We start from the raw sequence: 26,565 nt of genomic DNA, 5'->3' as shown, positions 1-26,565 counted from the left end.
GCTATTATTCTGATTACACGCTTTTGTGCAATAAATACTTTATTCCTCAGTGATGAATTACCCCAAAATATGATGCCATATGAAAGCAACGAGTGAAAATAGGCGTAGTAAGCTAATTTACTAAGATGTTTATCACCAAAATTTGCAATGACCCTTATTGCATAAGTAGCTGAACTCAAACGTTTCAGCAGATCTTCAATGTGTTTCTTCCAATTTAATCTCTCATCAATGGAATATTCTACCTTAGCTATATGCTTCTGATTAAGGTCTATATTTATTAATGGCGTCATACCATTCACTGTATGGAACTGTATGTACTGTGTCTTATCAAAATTCAGTGAGAGTCCGTTTACAAGGAACCACTTAGTAATTTTCTGAAATACAGTATTGACAATTTCATGAGTTAATTCTTGTTTGTCAGGTGTGATTACTATACTTGTATCATCAGCAAAGAGAACTAACTTTGCCTCTTCATGAATATAGAATGGCAAGTCATTAATATATATTAAGAACAACAAAGGACCCAAGACTGACCCTTGTGGAACCCCATTCTTGATAGTTCCCCAGTTTGAGGAATGTGCTGATCTTTGCATATTATGAGAACTACTTATTTCAACTTTTTGCACTCTTCCAGTTAGGTACGAATTAAACCATTTGTGCACTGTCCCACTCATGCCACAATACTTGAGCTTGTCTAGGAGAATTTCATGATTTACACAATCAAAAGCCTTGAGAGATCACAAAAAATCCCAATGGGTGGTGTTCGGTTATTCAGATCATTCAAAATTTGATTGGTGAAAGCATATATGGCATTTTCTGTTGAAAAACCTTTCTGGAAACCAAACTGACATTTTGTTAGTACTTCATTGTTACAGATATGTGAAGCTACTCTTGAATACATTACTTTCTCAAAAATTTTGGATAAAGCTGTTAGAAGGGAGATTGGACAGTAATTGTTGACTTCAGATCTATCCTCCTTTTTCTGCAAAGGTATACCAATAGCATATTTCAGTCTATCAGGGAAAATGCCGTGTTCCAGAGAGCTATTACACAGGTGGCTGAGAATCTTACTTATCTGTTGAGAACAAGCTTTTAGTATTTTGCTGGAAATGCCATCAATTCCATGTGAGTTTTTGCTTTTAAGCAAGTTTATTGTTTTCCTAATTTCAGAGGGAGAAGTGGGTGAGATTTCAATTGTATCAAATTGCATAGGTATGGTCTCTTCCATTAACAGCCTAGCATCTTCTAATGAACACCTGGATCCTACTATATCCACAACATTTAGAAAATGATTATTAAAAATATTTTCAACTTCTGACTTTTTGTTCGTAAAGTTTTCATTTAATTTGATGGTAATACTGTCTTCCTGTGCTCTTGGTTGACCTGTTTCTCTTTTAATAATATTCCAAATTGTTTTAATTTTATTATCAGAGTTGCTGATTTCAGACATGATACACAAACTTCTTGATTTTTTAATAACTTTTCTTAATATAACACAATAGTTTTTATAATGTTTGATAGTTTCTGGGTGACTACTCTTTCTTGTTGTCAGATACATTTCCCTTTTCCAGTTACAAGATATTTTTATACCCTTAGTAAGCCATGGTTTGTTACAAGGTTTCTTACGAGTATATTTAACTATTTTCTTGGGGAAGCAGTTTTCAAATGCATTTACAAAAATGTCATGAAATAAATTGTATTTTAAATTGGCATCAGGTTCACAGTACACCTCATCCCAGTCTAACTGCTGTAGGCTTTCACTGAAATTTGTAATTGTTAAATCGTTGACTGAACGTACTACTTTGGAGGACTGTTTAGTATTGCTGAATGGAGCTATGTCATATATTGCAACTAGCTGTGCACCATGATCAGAAATACCATTCTCAACAGGCTGAGCATTTATCTGGTTAAACTTATCTTGGTCTATAAAGAAGTTATCTATCAGTGAGCTGCTATCCTTTACCACCCGAGTAGGAAAATCAATAACGGGTGTCAAATTGAAAGAACCGAGTAATACTTCAAGGTCATTTTTCCTATTACCCTCTTTCAGAGAATCTACATTGAAGTCCCCACAAATAATAATTTGCTTCCCCCTGTCTGACAGATAGCACAACAAGGAGTCCAAATTTCTCAGAAATAGATGAAAATTTCCTGATGGGGACCTATATACAGGTACAATTATAAATGTGCCTTTATTTAATTTAAGCTCACAGGCACATGCTTCTATATGTTTCTCTACACAAAACTTTTTTGTTTCTATACTTTGTGCACAATGATAACTTTTGACATATATGGCAACTCCTCCTTTCTCCATATTTTCTCTCATTACATGTGCAGAGAGCTTATATCCACTTACATTTACCTTATCCATATCAGTAACAATGTGATGCTCAGACAGGCATAGTATATCTATTTCATCCTCAGCTTCTAAATCTTCTAAACAAACCAGAAGCTCATCTATTTTATTCTTTAAACTCCCAATATTTTGATGAAATATACTTACATTATTTTTAATTATACTTTTATGAGAACCTTTCCTTATTCTAACATTTGCAGTACTCTCCTGTCTGAGTTTCTCATTGTGCTTAGGCCTAGTTGCTATACCAGTGGTCACATGGTGTTCAGAGAGGTAGATTATGTCAACTGGGTTGGGTGACTTTAATTCAGCAATGCAATTACCTAGGACTGAGATACAACTTGGTGGAGATAAAATTTCTGGTGATTGGTGAAAATTTATAATTGACAGCTGTGATTGGTGATCCAATCTGCTAGAATTGTGCTGTTTAATTTCTTTCCTAAACTGAAGATTTGTTTCAATCCTGACCTCTCGTAGAACTTGACATCTTTCTGTCTTACCTATCCTAAAAAAGGTGCTGCTCCAACACCTGTAACCACTGGTATTTTACCATTCATGGCAGTGCCTCCCCCCCTTAAATTTCCTGCTATTACCCCAGCCGGTTTCCCCTTCCCTTTCCTGTTGAGATGTAGGCCGTGCCTGGTATAGTCCCACCTACTGAGAGAATCAACAGGAACCACACCAATATGAGCCCCCACACCCGATCCAAGCAGCTGTTCCAACTCCAAATTAACTCTCCCAACAGAAGAGTTCAAATGAGGCCGGTCATGGCGTCTCAGGACAGATACAAATTCAACATTGGTGTGTCTCGATGCCGACGCAATCTTTACCAGGTTACACTCTATACTGTACCCAGGAACTCTGTCGATGCTGTTCCCTGGCCCTCCCACAATAACCACGGTGTCTTCCCTGGTAAATCCTTTACAGAGTGAACCTAAAGCCTCTGTCACCTGATCCAGACTAGCACTTGGTTTGAAAAAAATTGTGACCTGGTATTCTGGTCCTAATTCCTCCTGCAGAAGTTGGCCTACACCTCTGGCATGAGAACTGCCTAACAACAAAACTTTCTTCCTTTTCGATGGCTTTCCTACATTCTTTTTCAATTTCCTATTGAAAGTTTGTTGTGTCCTGTCTACACCTACCTCTGCTTGAGGCTCATCAGTTTCCAACTGAAGCAACAGGTCAAACTTATTTTTGACATTCACCACAAAACTGTCAGACTTAGTTCTAGGCTTGTTCCTTCTGCTACCTGTTGCCACTTCCCACCTCTCTTTGCCCTTCTCCCTCCTTAACCTGTCCAGATCTTCCCTAGCCTGATCTAGCTCAGCCTGAAGGGCAGCAATTTTCCCCTCCTGTTCCACTATCTTCCTATCTCTGCTGCAAATCCTACATAACCACTGATGAGCCTGATCCACTTTCCCGACACCCACGCCACTGCAGTCTCCCCAGTGAAAAAAACTACTGCATCATTCACACCAAATCCCGGAACTAACAATTCTACGGCAAATCAGGCACTTCGCACTCATGGCAAAAATAATACTTTAGCTAGAATAAATCAATTAAATTACCGAAAATCAAAAAAGACGTTACAAGAATTAAGCCTATTCACAAATGTATATAAGCAAGTTTCTGATTTAAAATTCCGCTGTTTTTCTGAGATCTGTATTAAAACAATGAAGGTATACGCTATTTATTTTATATTTCACTCGATGGAATGAAAAAAAGGACAATTAAACGAGATACTTTAACTTTGATTCTCCAAAAACGTTACGAGAATTAGGCCTATAAACAAATGTATATAAGCAAGTTTCTGATATAAAGTTACGCTGTTTTTCTGAAATCTGTATTAAAACAATGAAGTTATACGCTATTCACGGTAGTTTACTTATTTGTTACCGAGAAATTAGTTAAATTACCGTGAAACAAGAAACAAACACGTTTACAAAATTTAAGCCTAAGCGCGACTTCGCGAAGTTACGATCTTTTCGTGTTTTCTGAAAAAATACGCAAAGAAAAGTCAAACCTTTAACGGCAAGACTAAATGATACACTAATGCATGTATTTAATTTGTTGTCGGCGTTAAACTAAATTATATTCCTGTCTAAATCCTTAACTTTCTGGAAATGGTTTTTGGCGTCACTTACTCGGCGGCTATCTTGGAACAGGATGAAGCAGTTTGTCTCCACCCGCGTCACACGAATGGGAGAGAAATTCATACTGTTGGCGTGCCAGTCTTATCGCAGTAAGCAGCCATCTGTGAGTATCCTCACTTCTGACAAGTACTAGTTATCAACAACTGAGACGTGTAGTAACATTAGTATTTCAGATAGATGCACCTAACTAAATTCTTCACAGATAAGAATGCTCCACATAGCCACTGCTATACCTCATCTAACGCTGTCAGCATGAAAATTGCTGCCACATCAGCATCGTTGCGTGATGTGCACTACTTACTCTCACACAAAATGCTGACATTCATGATTATCGTTAACACGAAGCCCTTCACGAGTAAGAATATCTGCAAGTTTATCTACCTGTCTGGTTAGGCTGCGGAAAAGCTGCATCATGAAGTATTGTTTCCATTACTCACTTGTAAGCAACTATGGCACAAAAAAGTGTATACACAACTTAGTAGTGTGCCTATTCGAAGTGTACCGAAAATCAAACGACAAGCAGATAACAGCGAATGGATTCGAAAAGTTATGTACCACTTTTCACAGAAATCAGTATTTACGGAGCTGCTACAGTTTTTCTGTAGCACACACATGACAAGCCGGAAGAATATAAAAAGAACTAATTCATACACGAAATAATCATATTACAACATCGAACTGGTGTCAAATAGAAAGACTTAAGTAACTGACTGAATGACCCGTGACTGGGTCTCCCGGCGATAGTAATATACGGTCTCTTCATCTCATGGAGGAAATGTGGCATATTTTGACTCTTGCCTTTCGGCCGCGTATTACTAAATGAACCAGGAGGTCTCCTGCATGGCTGTTTGTTTCAACATGCATTCGCTGTTGCCCGTTCCGGTAATAGGAGACTACCGAGAATCATTTCTATGAACGGGAATCTCTGACGTAAAGTGTTGGCAAAAGAAGCGAGAAAAGTGAAACAGGACAGCAGATTATGTGTATTTGCCGCAGCCGACGTTTCAATACGCATGGATAAGTCACCCTGAATATTGCCTTTCAAATTGGAAAAGCTCTGGAGTAGAAAACTTCCAAGCTACAGTGCGGTACAGATACGCGGTCGACATCTCTGGTGTGTGGAATCGTAGTGAGGCCTACCTCAAACACCTGAACATCCTTGACCACAACATTTAATCTCAAAGGAGAAGAGAGTCACCAACAGATCCACGTCGGGGACATGTTATTCCCAATTTTTTCTAATCCTCAGCCTTCCGACTGGTTTGATTCGGCCCAGCCCGCCACAAATTCCTTCCTTGTGCCAACCACATCGTCTCAGAGTAGCACTTACGTCACACTCTGTCCTCTATTATTTTTGGATGTATTCCAGCCTCTGTCTTCACCTAGCGTTTCCATCCCTCATAGCTGTCTCTAGTAGCATGCAACTTATTCCCTAATGTCTTAACCCATGTTCTATCATCTTGTCTCTTCCTCTTGTCACTGTTTCCCATATGTTCCTGTTCTTCGCCGATTCTGAAGAGAACCTCTACATTTCCTATCTCACTAGTGCACCTAATTTTCACAATCCTTCTATAGAATCACATGTCTAAAGCTTCGATTCTCTAATTTTCCAATTTTCCCATAGTCCACGTTAAACTTCCATAGAATATGGTGCTCCCAATATACATTATAGAAGTTTGTTCTTCAAATTAAGCCCTATTTTTTATGCTGATAGGCTTCTCTTGCTCAGGAATGCCCTCTTTGTCTGTGTTAGGCTACTTTTTATGTCCTCCTTGCTTTGTCCGTTATATGTTGTTTTGTTTCCAAGGTAGCAGAATCCCCAAACTTTGTCTGCTTCGTGCTCCTCAATTTAAATCTTGAGTTTATCGCTAAACATGTTTCTTCTAGTCTTCATCACCCTCGTCTCTTCTACTGAACTACCTATAGTAGAGTTCATTATCGCAGTATCTACTTGATCTGGCCTTGTAACAATAACCAAAACGGCCTTGCTGTGCTGGTACCGCGAACAGCTGAAAGCAAGGGGAAACTACAGCCGTAATTTTTCCCGAGGGCATGCAGCTTTACTGTATAGTTAAATGATGATGGCGTCCTCTTGGGTAAAATATTCCGGAGGTAAAATAGTCCCCCATTCGGATCTCCGGGCGGGAACTACACAAGAGAACGTTGTTATCAGGAGAAAGAAAACTGGCGTTCTACGGATCGGAGCGTGGAATGTCAGATCCCTTAATCGAGCAGGTAGGTTAGAAAATTTAAAACGGGAAATGGATAGCTTAAAGTTAGATATAGTGGGAATTAGTGAAGTTCGGTGGCAGGAGGAACAAGACTTGTGGTCAGGTGAATGCAGGGTTATAAATACAAAATCAAGTAGGGGTAATGCAGGAGTAGGTTTAATAATGAATAAAAAAATAGGAGTGCAGGTAAGCTACTACAAACAGCATAGTGAACGCATTATTGTGGCCAAGATAGACACGAAGCCCACGCCTACTACAGTAGTACAAGTTTATATGTCAACTAGCTCTGCAGATGATGAAGAAATTGATGAAATGTATGATGAGATAAAAGAAATTATTCAGATAGTGAAGGGAGACGAAAATTTAATAGTCATGGGTGACTGGAATTCGAGTGTAGGAAAAGGCAGAGAAGGAAACATAGTAGGTGAATATGGATTGGGGGTAAGAAATGAAAGAGGAAGCCGTCTGTTAGAATTTTGCACAGAGCATAACTTAATCACAGCTAACACTTGTTTCAAGAATCATAAAAGAAGGTTGTATATATGGAAGAATCCCGGAGATACACATAGATTATATAATGGTAAGACAGAGATTTAGGAACCAGGTTTTAAATTGTAAGACATTTCCAGGGGCAGATGTGGACTCTGACCACATGCTGAACTGCAGATTAAAATTGAAGAAACTGCAAAAAGGTGGGAATTTAAGGAGATGGGACCTGGATAAACTGACTAAACCAGAGGTTGTAAAGAGATTCAGGGAGAGCATAAGGGAACAATTGACAGCAGTTGGGGAAAGAAGTACAGCAGAAGAAGAATGGGTAGCTCTGAGGGATGAAGTAGTGAAGAAAGCAGAGGATCAAGTAGGTAAAAAGACGAGGGCTAGTAGAAATCCTTGGGTAACAGAAGAACTATGGAATTTAATTGATGAAAGGAGAAAACATAAAAACGCAGTAAATGAAGCAGGCAAAAAGGAATACAAACGTCTCAAAAATGAGATCGACAGGAAGTGCAAAATGGCTAAGCAGGGATGGCTAGAGGACAAATGTAAGGACGTAGAGGCTTATCTCGCTAGCGGTAAGATAGATACTGCCTACAGGAAAATTAAAGAGACCTTTGGAGAAAAGAGAACCACTTGTATGAATATCAAGGACTCAGATGGAAACCCAGTCCTAACTAAAGAAGGGAAAGCAGAAAGGTTGAAGGACTATATAGAGGGTCTATACAGGGGCGATGTACTTGAGGACAATATTATAGAAATGGAAGAGAATGTAGATGAAGATGAAATAGGAGATACGATACTGCGTGAAGAGTTTGACAGAGCACTGAAAGACCTGAGCCGAAACAAGACCCCCGGGAGTAGACAACATTCCATTAGAACTACTGACGGCCTTGGGAGAGCCAGTCCTGACAAAACTCTACCATCTGGTGAGCAAGATGTATCAGACAGGCGAAGTACCCTCAGATTTCAAGAAGAATATAATAATTCCAATCCCAAAGAAAGCAGGTGTTGACAGATGTGAAAATTACCGAACAATCAGTTTAATAAGTCACAGCTGCAAAATACTAACGCGAATTCTTTACAGACGAATGGAAAAACTGGTAGAAGCCGACCTCGGCGAAGATCAGTTTCGATTCTACGGAACTATTGGAACACGTGAGGCAATACTGACCTTACGACTTACCTTAGAAGAAAGATTAAGGAAAGGTAAACCTACGTTTCTAGCTTTGTAGACTTAGAGAAAGCTTTTGACAATGTTGACTGGAATACGCTCTTTCAAATTCTAAAGGTGGCAGGGGTAAACTACAAGGAGCGAAAGACTGTTTACAATTTGTACAGAAACCAGATGGCAGTTATAAGAGTCAAGGGGAATGAAAGGGAAGCAGTGGTTGGGAAGGGAGTGAGACAGGGTTGTAGCCTCTCCCCAATGTTATTCAATCTGTATATTGAGCAAGCAGTAAAGGAAACAAAAGAAAAATTCAGAGTAGGTATTAAAATCCATAGAGAAGAAATAAAAACTTCCAGGTTCGCCGATGACATTGTAATTCTGTCAGAGACAGCAAAGGACTTGGAAGAGCAGTTGAACGGAATGGACAGTGTCTTTAAAGGAGGATACAAGATGAGCATCAACAAAAGCAAAACGAGGATAATGGAATGTAGTCGAATTAAGTCGGGTGATGCTGAGGGAATTAGATTAGGAAATGAGACACTTAAAGTAGTAAAGGAGTTTTGCTATTTGGGGAGCAAAATAACTGATGATGGTCGAAGTAGAGAAGATATAAAATGTAGACTGGCAATGGCAAGGAAAGCGTTTCTGAAGAAGAGAAATTTGTTAACATCGAGCATAGATTTAAGTGTCAGGAAGTCGTTTCTGAAAGTATTTGTGTGGAGTGTGGCCATGTATGGAAGTGAAACATGGACAATAAATAGTTTGGACATGAAGAGAATAGAAGCTTTCGAAATGTGGTGCTACGGGAGAATGCTGAAGATTAGATGGGTGTATCACATAACTAATGAGGAGGTACTGAATAGAATTGGGTAGAAGAGGAGTTTGTGGCACAACTTGACGAGAATAAGTGACCGGTTGGTAGGACATGTTCGGAGGCATCAAGGGATCACAAATTTAGCATTGGAGGGCAGCGTGGAGGGTAAAAATCGTAGAGGGAGACCAAGAGATGAATACAATAAGCAGATTCAGAAGGATGTAGGTTGCAGTAGGTACTGGGAGATGAAGAAACTTGTACAGGACAGGGTAGCATGGAGAGCTGCTTCAAACCAGTCTCAGGACTGAAGACCACAACAACAACAACTACCTCCTTAAAGAACTTCACAGGTCTTTCATTATTTCTCAGTTCTTCAGTATCCCACTTCCTTCCACACTAATTCTTCCCGGCGATTCCCTAAAATTTTCGTCTAATTTTCGTCGTTACTAAATTGTGATCCGAGTCTACTTTTGCTCCTGGGTATGCTTTATAATCGACTGCCCGATTTCGGAATCTCTGTCTCACCATGATTCCATACAGTTGGAATTTTGCTAAGTCTCCAGGTCATTTCCAATTATGACTCCTATTCTTGTGATTTTTTAATATTGCGGATTACTTGCTGGAATTATTTGAAGAACTGTGGTAATCTTTCTCGTCTGTCATTCTCCGTTATTCCTGTTACGGGGCACCTACAGTCCTTTAATACTTTCTTCTGTTCCTTTCCGTACTAAAATGTTCCAGACCACCATGATATTAGGTTATGATCTCCGTTTACACACTGCATTACCCGCTCAGTATTCTCCTATACTTCCTATACTTCCTCTACGTCTTCTTTTTGTGACGTCAGCATGTGTATGTGAACGATTGTTGTTAACGTTAGTTTGCTGTCGATTCTATTGAGAACAATCCTATCACTGAACTGCTCACAGTAACTCTCTCTATGCCTTACCTTCCTACTCATAACAAATCCTATTTCAGTTATACCATTTTCTGTTGCTGTTGATATTATGGTATATTAATCTGACTAGAATTCTCCATCTTCTTTCCATTTCACATAATTGACACTCACAGAATCTAGACTGAGCCTTTGCATCTCCATTTTCAGATTGTCTAGCGTTTCTAACATGTTCAAACTTCTGACATTCCACGACCACTCATGAAATGTCACCCTTTCGTTGGTTACTCAGTCCTTCTCTCACGGTTATCTCCTTTTTGAAGGTATGCTCCCTCGCAACAGAATGGTAAACTAATCAGGATTTTTTTAGCAATTGAGTGATCATCATAACAATATTCCAATTACGGGTCACATGTCCTATGGACACACAGTGCACCGCCTCTAATGGCCCCAATATCGACGGGCGTTGAAACCTAAACTTCCTCCTTTCCTGATACTAATCGTGTATCTTCAGTGCAGTGACTCCCATTGCCTCATGCATTCTCAACCGCTGATAATATCTGTTTCTTCCGTTTTTAGGAGAAATTTCCCACCACACACGCGAGAGGGTGTTCTAAATGTATGTCCTTTCCTGTGCTCCCTTTGACAAAGCCACTGGCAGAATGAGGGTGACTCCATTAAGGCGGAAGTCTTCGGCAGCCATTACTGATATTACTAAAATTAAGCAGCGATTTGGTTCGAACACAAGGGCCAGAAAGTTTTGATTATTTGTCAAAGACATTACACCTTAGAGTAACCTGAACCATTACATGAGAAAAAAGCTGAGATAGCTGAATCAATCTTAACTCAAACTCTCTAATCTTTGTATGAGTCAGACCAGAGGCATGATCGATAGTCCATCGCAAAGAGTGGCTCCCAGAATCTCGACCCGATCTAAGGAACAACAATAATAATATTGCTATCCAAACTAACATCGAGCAAAGTCATAGACGATTAGAAAAGAGAGTCGTGAAAACTTGTACCGTCGTAAATCTGTAGGTTGAATGACAGAATATTAGATAAGAACGGCGTAAAGATATTACATGAATCGATGAAGATGCTCAGGGACTACCTCAGACCAGTGAGGACCATTTGCACTGTCCAGGACTTTGGGAATATGCCGTGTAACATGTACCTGTGGAAAGTTTTTGTTGTAGGAAAAGCTATTAAAACCAGGATCTCGGAACATAAAGCACGTTGTAGTGTGGTAGATTCTTTTATGTGTTTGTTTTTTGTTTGTCTGTTGTCGATGTATTATGCTCGCAGTAAAAGGTCGTAACAACGTGATAAAATTGTCTCTGATAGTGCTGTTAAAAGAATTACTGTTTGTTGAGCGGATGAAGAGTCTTGGGAGCGAGGGCTGGATATTTTTAGCAACTATTCATACATGAGATTGCAGGTGCGAGTGCTGTTGTCCACGTCTCTTCCCGTACACGTCGCATTCAATCTGAAACAATTCTGCTATTTCAATACCTCCAAAAATACTAATAAAGGACGTGACGCTCACCTTTGTTCTCATGAAATAATAACGGTTTATTGTGTCTCTTGTACAATCCTCCACATAACATCAAAAGAAGCGAACAGAAAACTCTAGTTACCCTTAGTTACGAGTAAACCACAGAGAGAGTAATATTCCGAGTCAACGATATAATTAACATAGAGTCTCTCAGATAATGTCTTTTCCACTTAGCTTTCTCACAGTCGATTCAGTACATTACATATTTATTACACTACAGTAGGTTATAGTTGATGGGGAAATTTAGTTTTCTGCAGGAGGAGAGGTGTTCAACTTCGCATTATTCAAAACACTACGTATTTCGCTTTCTGTTTCCATAGACATTTGTCACCTTGATGGGTCTCGATTTATTTCTGTAAGTTAGACGCTCTGGTAAAGCAGTAAATTTTAGTGTTACGCTAGTATTTGCTGCGAAAAGGAACTGAAACACATTTATTCAGGTCTGAAAAACCAGCTGTCATCACAGGAAAAGCTGTTCCTATTACCTTGCAGGATCCGGAAGCTGTACAATAATCCAACAAGGTCGGTGCAGTGGCCAAATGGGGAATGCGGGTAGGATTGTCACACCTGTAAGTCTTGCTTCAAAAGAGAGCTCAGTTTCCCATAGAAGATTTTTGAGGTCACAAAGCTCGTAGATATTCTAGGCGCTCAGTCACAATATCCACCGAACTAGATTACATTGACTTCCTTAGTATCACGATTCCAATCTTTTGGGCGAAAATCGGTTCAGAGAGATTCAAAGTACCTAGCACATAACACCAAATATCGTCAATTATTTGTTGGATATTTCCAGGCTCTTTCTTCTACGCATTACTTTGCTCCCACGGTAACAAAATTCCTTCACCTTTTCTATTACTTCGTCCCCAATTTAATTTATCACTAATCTCATCTCTGGTAATCTTCATTACTTTCGTTTTTCTGAGGTTTTCTCTCAGTCCACATTTTGTGTGATTATACTACTCATCTCACATACTGATCCTATAAGTCTTCCTCACTTTCACTGATGATAGCAATGCCATTAGAAAATCTTATAATCAATATCCTTCCACCATGAATGTTAATTCTCCACCTGCAACATTACTTCATCATGGACAGTTCAAATCCTAGGAGAGCGGCCGGCCGGTGTGGCCTAGCGGTTCTAGACGCCTCAGCCCGGAGCCGCGCGACCGCTACGGTCGCTGGTTCGAATACTGCCTCGGGCTTGGATGTGTGTGATGTCCTTAGGTTTAAGTTGTTCTAATTTCTAGGGGATTGATGACCTCAGATGTTAAGTCCCGTAGTGCTCAGAGCCATTTGAACCATTTTGAACTAGCAGAGGAACAGTGCATCCTTACTTTAAGACATTTTTAATCTGATAATTTTTTTCTTGGGTGTCCATTCTTATTTGGTCATATTGGCTTGCTGAGAACACATATTCAAGTGTCACATACGTTGTGGTCAGGGTGCCTGGAGAGGCAGATTCTCTAGTGCTCATTGCGAAAACAAATCGTTGTAAAAAGGTCGCTTGGAGATATTTCTTCGATATAGTGAAACGATATGTCCGGAGTTACCGTTGCACATTGGCCCTAGTCACCAATTTCATAGATGATAACGACGATCCTCATAAAACTATTCTGCTGAAGCTAGGGTGAGGGGGGGTGGAGGGGGATAACGAGAAATATGCCTGTTTATTAGCCGGAGCGCTCGAGAACCAACGTTGACAGTTCGGAAATTTAGACGATGTCGCCACTTCAACACATTCGAGAAATGCATCTAACATTGCAAAAATGTAGAGACAATGTACCTGCAGAAGATCTCAGTGTTCTTGTGAACAGTTTCACAACTCGATGCTGGTTGTGTGAGGCTGCCCGTCACCGGAAGCATACTGTGGCATCCATCTAGGGGCGACAGTTCTTGTCGCTGTACGACAGAGTTCAGTTTTCGTCCTGAATGAAAAGTTACAGCGGCATTGTATTAATAAAGTCGGTGTGATCTCTAGATGATAATTTTATCCTTTGGTTACATTTTACTACACTACCTACTTGGTAACTCCATAGCATAGTCAAACTCTACATTACCTTTTCCAGAAGAGTGCCCTCCACCCCCCTCTTTTAACCTACATAAAAAGCAGAACCAGTCCCGCTGAGATATACGTAAGTGTTAGGACTATGCGAAAGCCTACCATATTCCTGAGGACGGTCAGCGTCATCTAACCGTCTCTACTCCCCAGAGATATTTCCATATGATTCCTTTTTGGCATACAGTGTGATCACCAATCAGCAGTTTCTCATATTCTCAACTCCTGTGAATATACTTACCTCACCCAATAAGTTTTGCCCAAGGTTGCAGAAACAAGGCTCCATATTGTGTATGACATGACTTTAAAATAGTGAATAACAATCAGAAAGTGTACGTCATTTGCCTGCCGCGGTGGCTGAGCGGTTCTAGGCGCTACAGTTCGGAACCGCGTGACTGTTACGGTCACAGGTTCGAATCCTGCCTCGGGCATGGATGTGTGTGATGTCCTTAGGTTAGTTAGGTTTAAGTAGTTCTACGTTCTAGGGGACCGATGACCTCAGATGTTAAGTCCCATAGGGCTCAGAGCCATTTGAACCATTTTTTTTTTAATCGGATTTTGACAGGCAAATTGTCTTCAAATAAATCGATGCATGTTCTAATTACTTACTACTAACTAAAACATTCTCATTTAGATGAAACAAGTTACATGTATCTAGATTTTTTGACATCGTATTTCGACTACGATACCTCAGATACTTCGAAATTATTTTTAAAGTATTCAAGAAATAAGTTATTAATGTCGTATAAGGTTTGGTGGGGTAGGTTCGCAGAATAAACCCCCCCCCCCCCCACACACACACACAACCTGGTACGTCACTGAGAATAAGAGATAGTTCTGACTTCCAGTAAATATTCGTAATGTTGAGCATTATTTCTAAAATGGAACCTAAATCGAAATGGTATATGGTATATTGGTTGGACCCATGACATAACTTTAGAGCCCATAGAGTTTTTACGACACGTTTGTGGTTAAAAGTGGAAGAATGATAAAGTTCAACAAGGGCTAAAATATAAATTCCCTAAAAACTACACACCCACCCACACACACACACACACACACACACACACACACTAAACTCGCGTTTGCTGTATTAAAATATTCTATAAAAAAGATAAATTCACTAGAATGGTGTAAAATAACACAGCAGATAAATCGCCAATCCCCAGACTGTAGAAGAATGAATACACTATAATAAACAATCACCTTAGTATAAAACTGATTAGGCTTTCGTGGGCTCATCATAGGGTGTTCCCCGTTGTTGCTCGTCTCGGTATTTTCGACTCACAGTCGTTCATAGTCGTTTTGCCAACGTTTCGACAGCACGAGTGAAAATCATTGGTAATACCTGTCATGGAGGCTGAATCCTTAACATTAGTGACCATATCTGCTGCTGTAACCCCAGAAACGGCAATAAGTGACTGTCGACCAAAGATGCCAAGAAGAGCACTACCTTAAGCTGGAGTCTAGACACTGTCCGAAATTGTAAACTTATACCTCACTCATTCCATTATCAACAAAAATAGATAACATGTACCAACTTAAATGAGATTCTGACCTCTCACCAAAACATAAATATGCGGTGTATAACGATTTGTCAGTCGCAGGTATCACAGACTTGGATGGGTTGGGCAGCCTACGAAGCGTTGCATTAGGGTCTGTGTCCAATTTGGAGGCGGGTCAGGGTTACCTTCACCATGGTGAAGTGAACGGTAGCTGGCTTCACCAGCAACAGTTTTTCGATCTTCACTGGCAGCCACTCATCTCGCAACTGCATGGATGTCTAATTCAACAGCGAGATGCCAGCCTTCAGAGGACTTTTGCATACAGTTGATGGGGCAGCTGGTGGTCACATGACGCTCCACTGAAGATTGAATCAGTATCACGCATTACTCCTACAGACTGCTGGCTGAAGATGTTGCGTGTCGGTGTGTCGGCAGGGCTTCTACGTGTTCCTGTACGCGGGCAGCATGCTGTTCCTGCTGCTGCTGTACTGCTGCCTGCTCAAGGAGCGGGCCCTCGACTCGGTGGTCCAGAGCCACCAGGCCGAGAGCGGCGGCCGCCGCCGCAAGATCTCCGCCACCGCGTCGGCGCCGCGCTCCCGCTACGGCAGCTTCTACCTGCGCATGGGCGCCGTCGGTCAGTAGCCTAACCTCTCTGCAGCTCTTACTGCCTGCCTGCACACTAGCACCATCAATCAGTATCCTAATCTCTGTATGGCTCTTACCGTCTAGCTGTACATGGGCACCATTGTTTAGTAGCGTAGCCTCTCCATGGTTCTTAGTGCCTAGCTGCGCAAGGATACCGTGGTCAGCAACCTAACGTCCCTACAGCTCTTACTGCCTCCCTCGACATGGGCACCGTCAATAAGCAGTTAATCTCTCTTTTGGTCTTACTGCTTACAAGCGGATCGGCACCTAGCCTCTCTCCACTTCTTAGTGCCTGTGAATGGGAGCTGTTTGTCTGTAGCTTAAGCTCTCAAAAGCTCTTAGTCAGGGAACAGCATATGAGTGGTTCAAGACATATCTACAGAACAGGAAGCAAAAAGTCTCTTTATATGCTTCAAGTGATTGAAAGGAGTTTGCCACTTCATCTAACTGGGGTGAAATTACATTAGGTGCTGCACAAGGTTCGATCATGGGTCCCCTCCTGTTCTTGAAATATGTGAATGACCTCCCTTCTTATGTGAAACAAGATGTTGAACTGACACTGATGATACAGGCGTAACTGACGCTGATGATACAAGCATAATTATTAATCCAGTAAAAGAAAGTCCGATAGAAAATGATACAAATAAGGTCTTTGGAAAAATCATTAATTGGTTTTCTGAGAATGGGCTTGCTCTGACCTTTCAAAAAACACAGTACATCCAATTTTCTGCTGCAAAAAGTATAATTCCTTCAATAAACATAACACATCAAAAGATGTCAGTAGCCAGGGTAGAGCATACTAGGTTTTTGAGTGTACATATAGATCAGAATCTTAATTGGAAAAGTAATATTTTGGATCTCCTAAAACGACTAGGTTCAGCAACTTTTTCAATCAGAATAACTGCCAATTCTGAGGATGTAGAAATTAGTAAGCTAACGTACTTTGCATACTTCCACTCTCTGATGTCATTTTTTTTTGTCATCAGTCTACTGACTGGTTTGATGCGGCCCGCCAGGAATTCCTTTCCTGTGCTAACCTCTTCATCTCAGAGTAGCACTTGCAACCTACGTCCTCAATTATTTGCTTGACGTATTCCAATCTCTGTCTTCCTCTACAGTTTTTGCCCTCTACAGCTCCCTCTAGTACCATAGAAGTCATTCCCTCATGTCTTAGTAGATGTCCTATCATCCTGTCCCTTCTCCTTATCAATGTTTTCCACATATTCCTTTCCTCTCCGATTCGGCGTAGAACCTCCTCATTCCTTACCTTATCAGTCCACCTAATTTTCAACATTCGTCTATAGCACCACATCTCAAATGCTTCGATTCTCTTCTGTTTCGGTTTTCCCACAGTCCATGTTTCACTACCATACAATGCTGTACTCCAGACGTACATCCTCAGAAATTTCTTCCTCAATTTAAGGCCAGTATTTGATACTAGTAGACTTCTCTTAGCCAGAAATGCTTTTTTCGCCATAGCGAGTCTGCTTTTGATGTCCTCCTTGCTCGGTCCATCATTGGTTATTTTACTGCCTAGGTAGCAGAATTCCTTACCTTCATTGACTTCGTGACCATCAGTCCTGATGTTAAGTTTCTCGCTGTTCTCATTTCTACTACTTCTCATTACCTTCGTCTTTCTCCGATTTACTCTCAAACCATGCTGTGTACTCATTAGACTGTTCATTCCGTTCAGTAGATCATTTAATTCTTCTTCACTTTCACTCAGGATAGCAATGTCATCAGCGAATCGTATCATTGATATCCTTTCACCTTGTATTTTAATTCCACTCCTGAACCTTTCTTTTATTTCCATCATTGCTTCCTCGATGTACAGATTGAAGAGTAGGGGCGAAAGGTTACAGCCTTGTCTTACACCCTTCTTAATACGAGCACATCGTTCTTGATCGTCCACTCTTATTATTCCCTCTTGGTTGTTGTACATATTGTATATGATCCGTCTCTCCCTATAGCTTACCCCTGCTTTTTTCAGAATCTCGAACAGCTTGCACCATTTTATATTGTCGAACGCTTTTCCCAAGTCGACAAATCCTATGAAAGTGTCTTGATTTTTCTTTAGCCGTGCTTCCATTATTAGCCGTAACGTCAGAATTGCCTCTCTCGCCCCTTTACTTTTCCTAAAGCCAAACTGATCGTCACCTAGCGCATTCTCAATTTTCTTTTCCATTCTTCTGTATATTATTCTTGTAAGCAGCTTCGATGCATGAGCTGTTAAGCTGATTGTGCGATAATTTTCGCACTTGTCAGCTCTTGCCGTCTTCGGAATTGTGTGGATGATGCTTTTCCGAAAGTCAGATGGTATATCGCCAGACTCATATATTCTACACACCAACGTGAATAGTCGTTTTGTTGTCACTTCCCCCAATGATTTTAGAAATTCTGATGGAATGTTATATATCCCTTCTGCCTTATTTAACCGTAAGTCCTCCAAAGCTCTTTTAAATTCCGATTCTAATACTGGATTCCCTATCTCTTCTAAATCGACTCCTGTTTATTCTTCTATCACATCAGATAAATCTTCACCCTCATAGAGGCTTTCAGTGTATTCTTTCCACCTATCTGCTACCTCCTCTGCATTTAACAGTGGAATTCCCGTTGCACTCTTAATGTTACCACCGTTGCTTTTAATGTCACCAAAGGTTGTTTTGACTTTCCTGTATGCTGAGTCTGTCCTTCCGACAATCATATCTTTTTCGATGTCTTCACATTTTTCCTGCAGAGTCTATGTGATTGCCGTAAGCTTAGTAACAACAGTGCATCCCAATTTGTTATACAATATAGCACTGAAGATGGTCACTCAGTGACAGAAAATCGATTTTGCAATAGAAAAATATACGACCAATGCTGTCTCTTTTTTCAAGTATACCTGTTACCTGGTCGTAGTGCACAAGACAACTTGGAGTTGCCAATCAATAACTTCCTATTTATTTCACTCCTCAGCGACTTGTATTTCTGTATTCCTGATTTTCCCGGAACATGTTTGTAGTTCCTCCTTTCATCAATCACCTGAAGTATTTCTTCTATTACCCATGATTTCTTCGCAGCTACCAACTTTGTACCTATGTTTTCCTTCCCAACTTCTGTGATGGCCCTTTTTAGAGATGTCCATTCCTCTTCAACTGTACTGCCTACTGCGCTATTCCTTATTGCTGTATCTATAGCGTTAGAGAACTTCAAACGTATCTCGTCATTCCTTATTACTTCCGTATCCCACTTCTTTGCGTATTGATTCTTCCTGACTAATGTCTTGAACTTCAGCCTACTCTTCATCACTACTATATTGTGATCTGAGTCTATATCTGCTCCTGGGTACGCCTTACAATCCAGTATCTGATTTTGGAATCTCTGTCTGAGCATGATGTAATCTAATTGAAATCTTCCCGTATCTCCCGGCCTTTTCGAAGTATACCTCCTCCTCTTGTGATTCTTGAACAGGGTATTCGCTATTACTAGCTGAAACTTGTTACAGAACTCAATTAGTCTTTCTCCTCTTTCATTCCTTGTCCCAAGCCCATATTCTCCTGTAACCTTTTCTTCTACTCCTTCCCCTACAACTGCATTCCAGTCGCCCATGACTATTAGATTTTCGTCCCCCTTTACATACTGCATTACCCTTTCAATATCCTCATACACTTTCTCTATCTGTTCATCTGCCGGCCGCGGTGGTCTAGCGGTTCTGGCGCTGCAGTCCGGAACTGCGGGACTGCTACGGTCGCAGGTTCGAATCCTGCCTCGGGCATGGGTGTGTGTGATGTCCTTAGGTTGGTTAGGTTTAAGTAGTTCTACGTTCTAGGGGACTTATGACCTAAGATGTTGAGTCCCATAGTGCTCAGAGCCATTTTTTTATCTGTTCATCTTCAGCTTGCAACGTCGGCATGTATAGCTGAACTATCGTTGTCGTTGTTGGTCTGCTGTCGATTCTGATTAGAACAACCCGATCACTGAACTGTTCACAGTAACACACCCTCTGCGCTACCTTCCTATTCATAACGAATCCTACACCTCTTATATGATTTTCTGCTGCTATTGATATTACCCGATACTCATCTGACCAGAAATCCTTGTCTTCCTTCCACTTCACTTCACTGACCTCTACTATATGTAGATTGAGCCTTTGCATTTCCCTTTTCAGATTTTCTAGTTTCCCTACCACGTTCAAGCTTCTGACATTCCACGCCCCGACTCGTAGAACGTTATCCTTTCGTTGATTATTCAATCTTTTTCTCATGGTAACCTCCCCCTTGGCAGTACCCTCCTGGAGATCCGAATGGGGGACTATTCCGGAATCTTTTGCCAATGGAGAGATCATCATGACACTTCTTCAAATACAGGTCACATGTCCTGTGGATACACGTTACGTGTCTACATCTACATCTACATTTATACTCCGCAAGCCACCCAACGGTGTGTGGCGGAGGGCACTTGACGTGCCACTGTCATTACCTCCCTTTCCTGTTCCAGTCGCGTATGGTTCGCGGGAAGAACGACTGTCTGAAAGCCTCTGTGCGCGCTCTAATCTCTCTAATTTTACATTCGTGATCTCCTCGGGAGGTATAAGTAGGGGGAAGCAATATATTCGATACCTCATCCAGAAACGCACCCTCTCGAAACCTGGCGAGCAAGCTACACCGCGAAGCAGAGCGCCTCTCTTGCAGAGTCCGCCACTTGAGTTTCTTAAACATCTCCGTAACGCTATCACGGTTACCAAATAACCCTGTGACGAAACGCGCCGCTCTTCTTTGAATCTTCTCTATCTCCTCCGTCAACCCGATCTGGTACGGATCCCACACTGATGAGCAATACTCAAGTATAGGTCGAACGAGTGTTTTGTAAGCCACCTCCTTTGTTGATGGACTACATTTTCTAAGGACTCTCCCAATGAATCTCAACCTGGTACCCGCCTTACCAACAATTAATTTTATATGATCATTCCACTTCAAGTCGTTCCGCACGCATACTCCCAGATATTTTACAGAAGTAACTGCTACCAGTGTTTGTTCCGCTATCATATAATCATACAATAAAGGATCCCTCTTTCTATGTATTCGCAATACATTACATTTGTCTATGTTAAGGGTCAGTTGCCACTCCTTGCACCAAGTGCCTATCCGCTGCAGATCTTCCTGCATTTCGCTACAATTTTCTAATGCTGCAACTTCTCTGTATACTACAGCATCATCCGCGAAAAGCCGCATGGAACTTCCGACACTATCTACTAGGTCATTTATATATATTGTGAAAAGCAATGGTCCCATAACACTCCCCTGTGGCACACCAGAGGTTACTTTAACATCTGTAGACGTCTCTCCGTTGATAACAACATGCTGCGTTCTGTTTGCTAAAAACTCTTCAATCCAGCCACACAGCTGGTCTGATATTCCGTAGGCTCTTACTTTGTTTATCAGGCGACAGTGCGGAACTGTATCGAACGCCTTCCGGAAGTCAAGAAAAATAGCATCTACCTGGGAGCCTGTATCTAATATTTTCTGGGTCTCATGAACAAATAAAGCGAGTTGGGTCTCACACGATCGCTGTTTCCGGAATCCATGTTGATTCCTACATAGTAGATTCTGAGTTTCCAAAAACGACATGATACTCGAGCAAAAGACATGTTCTAAAATTCTACAACAGATCGACGTCAGAGAGATAGGTCTATAGTTTTGCGCATCTGCTTAATGCAGTGGTTTCCATTGCCTTCTGCATCTTCATATCGTTGATCATTGCTGATTCTTCCGCCTTAAGGGCAGTTACCCACCCCTAGGCCAAGAGAGTGCCCTGAATCTCTATCTGCTCCTCCTCCGATGTCATACGGAATAATATTCTGGGGCAACTCAACACTTAGGTAAAAAGTATTCACTGCTCAAAAGAAAGTAGTTACAATAATGTGTGGGGTTCATAGTCGGACATCTTGTAGGCATCTGTTTAAAAGGTCAGGAATTCTTACAACTACTTCACAGTACATTTACTCAGTAACGAAATTGTTCTCAACAACATGCACCAGTTTAAAATCAACAGCGACATTCATGATTACAAAACCAGAAAAAGGAAAGACCTACACTATCCTTTACTTAACCTATCTTTGGCACAGAAATGGGTAAAATATGCTGCTACAAAACTTTTTGATAAATTACCAGATGAAATAAAATGTCTGACAGACAGCAGTAATAGTTTCAAAACAAATTGAAATCATACCTCCTTGACAACCCCTTCTATACCATAGATGAATTCTTGAATATGAGTAAATAAATCTACATCTACATCTACATCCATACTCCGCAAGCCACCTGACGGTGTGTGGCGGAGGGTACCCTGAGTCTATCTGGAGATATAATATATGCATTTTGTTCCATGTAAGGGAATGGTATAGATAACAGAAATATTTAGGTATAAGCCTATAATGCAAAAAAAAAAAAACTTGTTTCCTGTGCGCATTTCTTGCGCATTTGATACGTTCCACATCATAGCGGTTTTTCCGTGCTATTGATCAATCGAACATCTAACTAACTAAGTAACTAACTAACTAACCTGCACATGGACACCATCTGTCACTAGCCCACACACTCTACGGCTCTAGCTGCCTCCCTGTGCATGAATGTCATTGGGCAGTAACCTAACCTCTCCAAAGGCTCCTGCTGCCAACAGATTGGAAGTAATTTTGAATGAACCTTTGACATGTATTGCTGTCGTACAACTTTCGTGTCTCGTTAAGTAATAAGTGCTATTGACAAGGGATGTCAAATTGATTCCATATTTTTAGATTTCCAGAAGGCTTTCGACACCGTTCCTCACAACCGTTTCATAACCATACTGCGTGCCTACGGAATATCGCCTCAGCTGTGCGACTGGATTCGTGTTGTCTCGTCAGAAAGGTCACAGTTCGTAGTAATAGACGGAAAGTCATCGAGTAAAACAGAAGTAATATCCGGCGTTCCCCAAGGACGTTTTATAGGCCCTCTATTGTTCCTAATCTATATTAATGACATAGGATACAAACTGAGTAGCCGTCTTAGATTATTTGCAGATGATGCTGTCATTTGCCGTCTGTATGCTGCGAAAAGTGGCAGTTGACCTTGAATAAGGAAAAGTGTGAAGTTATTCACATGAGTAGCTACTGAAAGATATCGGCTAAATTTCGATTACGCGATAAGTCACACAAATCAGAAGGCTGTAAATTTAACTGAATGCTTAGGGATTACAATTACAAATAACCTAAATTGGAACGATCATATAGATAATATTGTGGGTAGAGCAAACCAAAGACTGCAATTCATTGGCAGAACACTTAGAAGGTGCAACAGGTCTACTAAAGAGACTGCTTGCACCACGCTTGTCCGTCCTATCCTGGAGTGTTGCTATGCGGTGTTGGATCCGCATCAGGTGGGACTGACGGATGACATTGAAAATGTACAAAGAAGGACAGCTCGTGTTGTATCATCGTGAAATAGGGGAGATTGTGTTACAGACATGATACGTGAATTGGAGTGGCAATTATTAAAACAAAGGCGTTTATCGTTGCGGCAGGATCTTTTCATGAAATTTCAATCACCAGTTTTCTCCTCCGATTGCGAAAACATTCTGTTGGCACCCATCTACATAGGGAGAAATGATCATCACGATAAAATAAGAGAAATCAGGGCTCGCACAGAAAAATTTAAGTGTTCGTTTTTCTTGCGTGCCGTTCGAGAGTGGAACGGTAGAGAGACAGCTTGAAGGTGGTTCATTGAACCCTCTGCCAGGCACTTTATTGCGAATAGCAGAGTATTCACATAGATGTAGATGTAGATGTAGATGTAGGCCTGAATTATGCAAATGGTAGATGAGCCAACACACAGTATTTTGTAGTGACGGACTAATTATCAGTGATAAATATTTGCATTTTATTCGCATAAACAACTTACACCCTACGCAACATTAACCATTCTTTGGTTTCTTTTATGGTTCGACAGCAGCCAGGTTTGTATGACAAACTGTGACATTGGTTCGGTCTGTTTCTGTGATACAGAGATTCTTCTTAGATTACTTTTCCAAAAAAAAGTTTTAGCAGATTTGTGCCGTCATACATTACCTATTGTTTTGTAAGATATTTAGTTACAATGTTTATAACTGAATGTTAGGCTAAAATATTTTTGATCTATTGTGATCTTCCAGCTCCATTAGTGGAAGATCAGTGGTTTCAGAAACCTGAATAGTTTGTCAGCTGCAACAACATGATATTTCTTTCTAAAAGTGGTTGTTGAAGTTATGAAAATCATTCTTTCTTTTTGTGAGTATTCAGAGCAAATTTAGAACCATGCATTCATTACGTCTCAGATCCCAACAAACGAACAGCACACACTTCCCACGTACGTATCGCTTAGTTAACAACTACTTTTAACAACGACTTTTGCATTGCTGTCAGAAAGTCCATCAATAATATTTTAAATTCTCTTGTTTACAATAGATGTTCAACCGTTGCGTCACCTCCCTCGGTATGTCTTTGGTACGTTACATAACTATAGACCATAAAGATCAAATGCATTTTTAATATGGTGTAATACATTTGTGGTCCATTCCATCAATTTATTTCTTTATTTTTGTAAAACGTCTCATTAGACTATGAAGATTTAGCTTCTATACAAGATACGTGATGGACGGAACTAAATATAACGAATAAGAAGCATTAAGCACTTTGGTGATTTTTTAATGAAATCTATACACACTTCGTCCGAAAAGGCCTAAGAAGGCCCAACGGTACTGACCGGCCGCCGTGTCATCCTCAATTTGCAGGTGTAACAGGACGTGAATATGGGAAGCCGTACGGTCACCACACGTCTCTCTTGGCCGTTGTCAGTTTTCGTGACCGGAACCGCTATTTCTCAATCGAATAACTTGAAACGTCCCCTTTGAAAATTAAGGAATGACAATGCTGTACAAACTCCTAACGTTATTTGATACAGAGACAGCTGAGTAAAACTGAACGTACTCAGACAGTTTTATCTTTACTTATTCTGATCATCACTAAACTGACACACAATATATTAGCGCAACGCAATCTGACTTTCAATAATTTCTACAAAAGAATGGCCCTGACTAACAATAACCTATACCTTTCATGAATCGCTTACCTCATAAAAAATCTTCGTTACTCGAACTACTGCAATACAGCGAGTGCCAATACTGCCAGATAAATAAAAGGTTCTGACTACTGAAGGCAGTAACTACTGATAGGCATAGTTAGCAAATGAAAGATTTTGATAGAGAACAAACAATGTATTTATCTTAATAGCGTTCAAAAGTCATAATATATGTATACAATTTTGTGACATCAATTTAAACAAATTTCCTTTTTCTGACGGACACACTTCCAGATCGTTCGCTCAAAACTCTGGCATCTCTCTCGCCACATCTACCACTGCTGGCGGCTCACCTCAAACTGCCCAACGCTACGCGCTGTTCACATCCAACTGCCCAACACTACACAAGCGAATATTCCAACAATGACTCCAACCAGCCACAGGCTGCACACAGCGCAGTCAGCGATTTTCATACAGAGCACTACGTGGTGTTACCAACATAAAAACCTAAATAGCCTACTTACAGACTCCTTATAAGGGCTTGTGAAGCCCGCTTGCGAACAGCTCTCGGCAGACCCGGACAGTCGCTCATCCAAGTGTTACCCAAGCCCAGCAGCACTTATTTTCGAATATCTGACAGGAGTCGGTGTTGCCACTGCGGCAAGGCCGTTGGCAAAATCTAATATACGTTATATGAATGTACCATTGATAATGTGTTGCCCATTCTCTCAGACACATGTGCCGAAAGTTTTGAAGGCAAATTTTCTCCAGTTTAAGGGATATAACACAATACTTGGAGAGGTACAAAGTGGTACAATTTATAATTAGGTGTTCTAAATTCTACCACTTATATTACAAACCCTACCACTAAAGATTTCTCTTAGCTATTGCAAGAAATACACAAATTTGTTGAACATAAGCAAAACTTATTTTAATTTCCAACTGAACTCGTAATACATTTCGTTATCTAAAATACTAGGCTACTTGTACACTTGCACTGAACAGTTTCAACATTAGCTACCTGTTCAGATTTGCTACTATAACAATGGAACACGTTTTTCTTCACACATACTTTCGTGTACTAGGTGAAGAATCATACACAAGATTTGAAGGAGTAATTCATTTCTTTCTTCGCAGACCTTGCAAATTAAGCTTGAAGATGCTCTTCGACTTCTGGTTTTGTCAGTTTTAATTTTGTTCCTCTTACTTTTACTGTTCTCAAATTCTTTAACAGGGAAAAACTCCTTGTAAGGACTACCTGTGATCTCAATAGCAGATGATATTGCTCTGTAGAGCTAGGACATGGCAGATATCTTTTGGGCCTACTACAGGTCTCTTTTGTAGCGGTTGAAGATGTCAGAGGTGGGTAAGTTCCAATAGTTCGTCGTGATGTTCCCGTTATTCCTTACCTTGTAAGTCTATAAACTTCTTTTTCCTCATTTCCAGCTTCGGATTCTGGTTTGGATCTAGTCGCCACGAAATTCGAATCCTCAAAAATATATTGATCCACATTCCGGTTTCAGACAAGCTGCTGATAGCATTTTGTACGATCGTAGCACTGCCTTATGACTCGTGTGACTAATATTGATGTCAGGCTTTCACAAAGCTATTTTTCAGC

General features: G+C 40.6%; 1 protein-coding gene across 1 annotated transcript in view; it reads left to right on the top strand.

Annotated features, from left to right (window-relative positions):
* Nucleotides 1-26,565, top strand: part of LOC126175860 (proton channel OtopLc-like) — a 148,575-nt gene that overhangs the window by 34,587 nt on the left and 87,423 nt on the right. The window contains exon 4 of the mRNA XM_049922871.1: nt 15,667-15,865. Within this exon, the coding sequence (XP_049778828.1) occupies nt 15,667-15,865 (199 nt within the window). The remainder of the gene's footprint in view (nt 1-15,666; nt 15,866-26,565) is intronic.

This window comes from Schistocerca cancellata, chromosome 3 (assembly GCF_023864275.1).
Source record: "Schistocerca cancellata isolate TAMUIC-IGC-003103 chromosome 3, iqSchCanc2.1, whole genome shotgun sequence".
In the NCBI taxonomy this organism is placed as follows: domain Eukaryota; kingdom Metazoa; phylum Arthropoda; class Insecta; order Orthoptera; family Acrididae; genus Schistocerca; species Schistocerca cancellata.
Note: the sequence above shows the minus strand (reverse complement) of the source record. Positions and strands in the feature narration are given on the sequence as shown.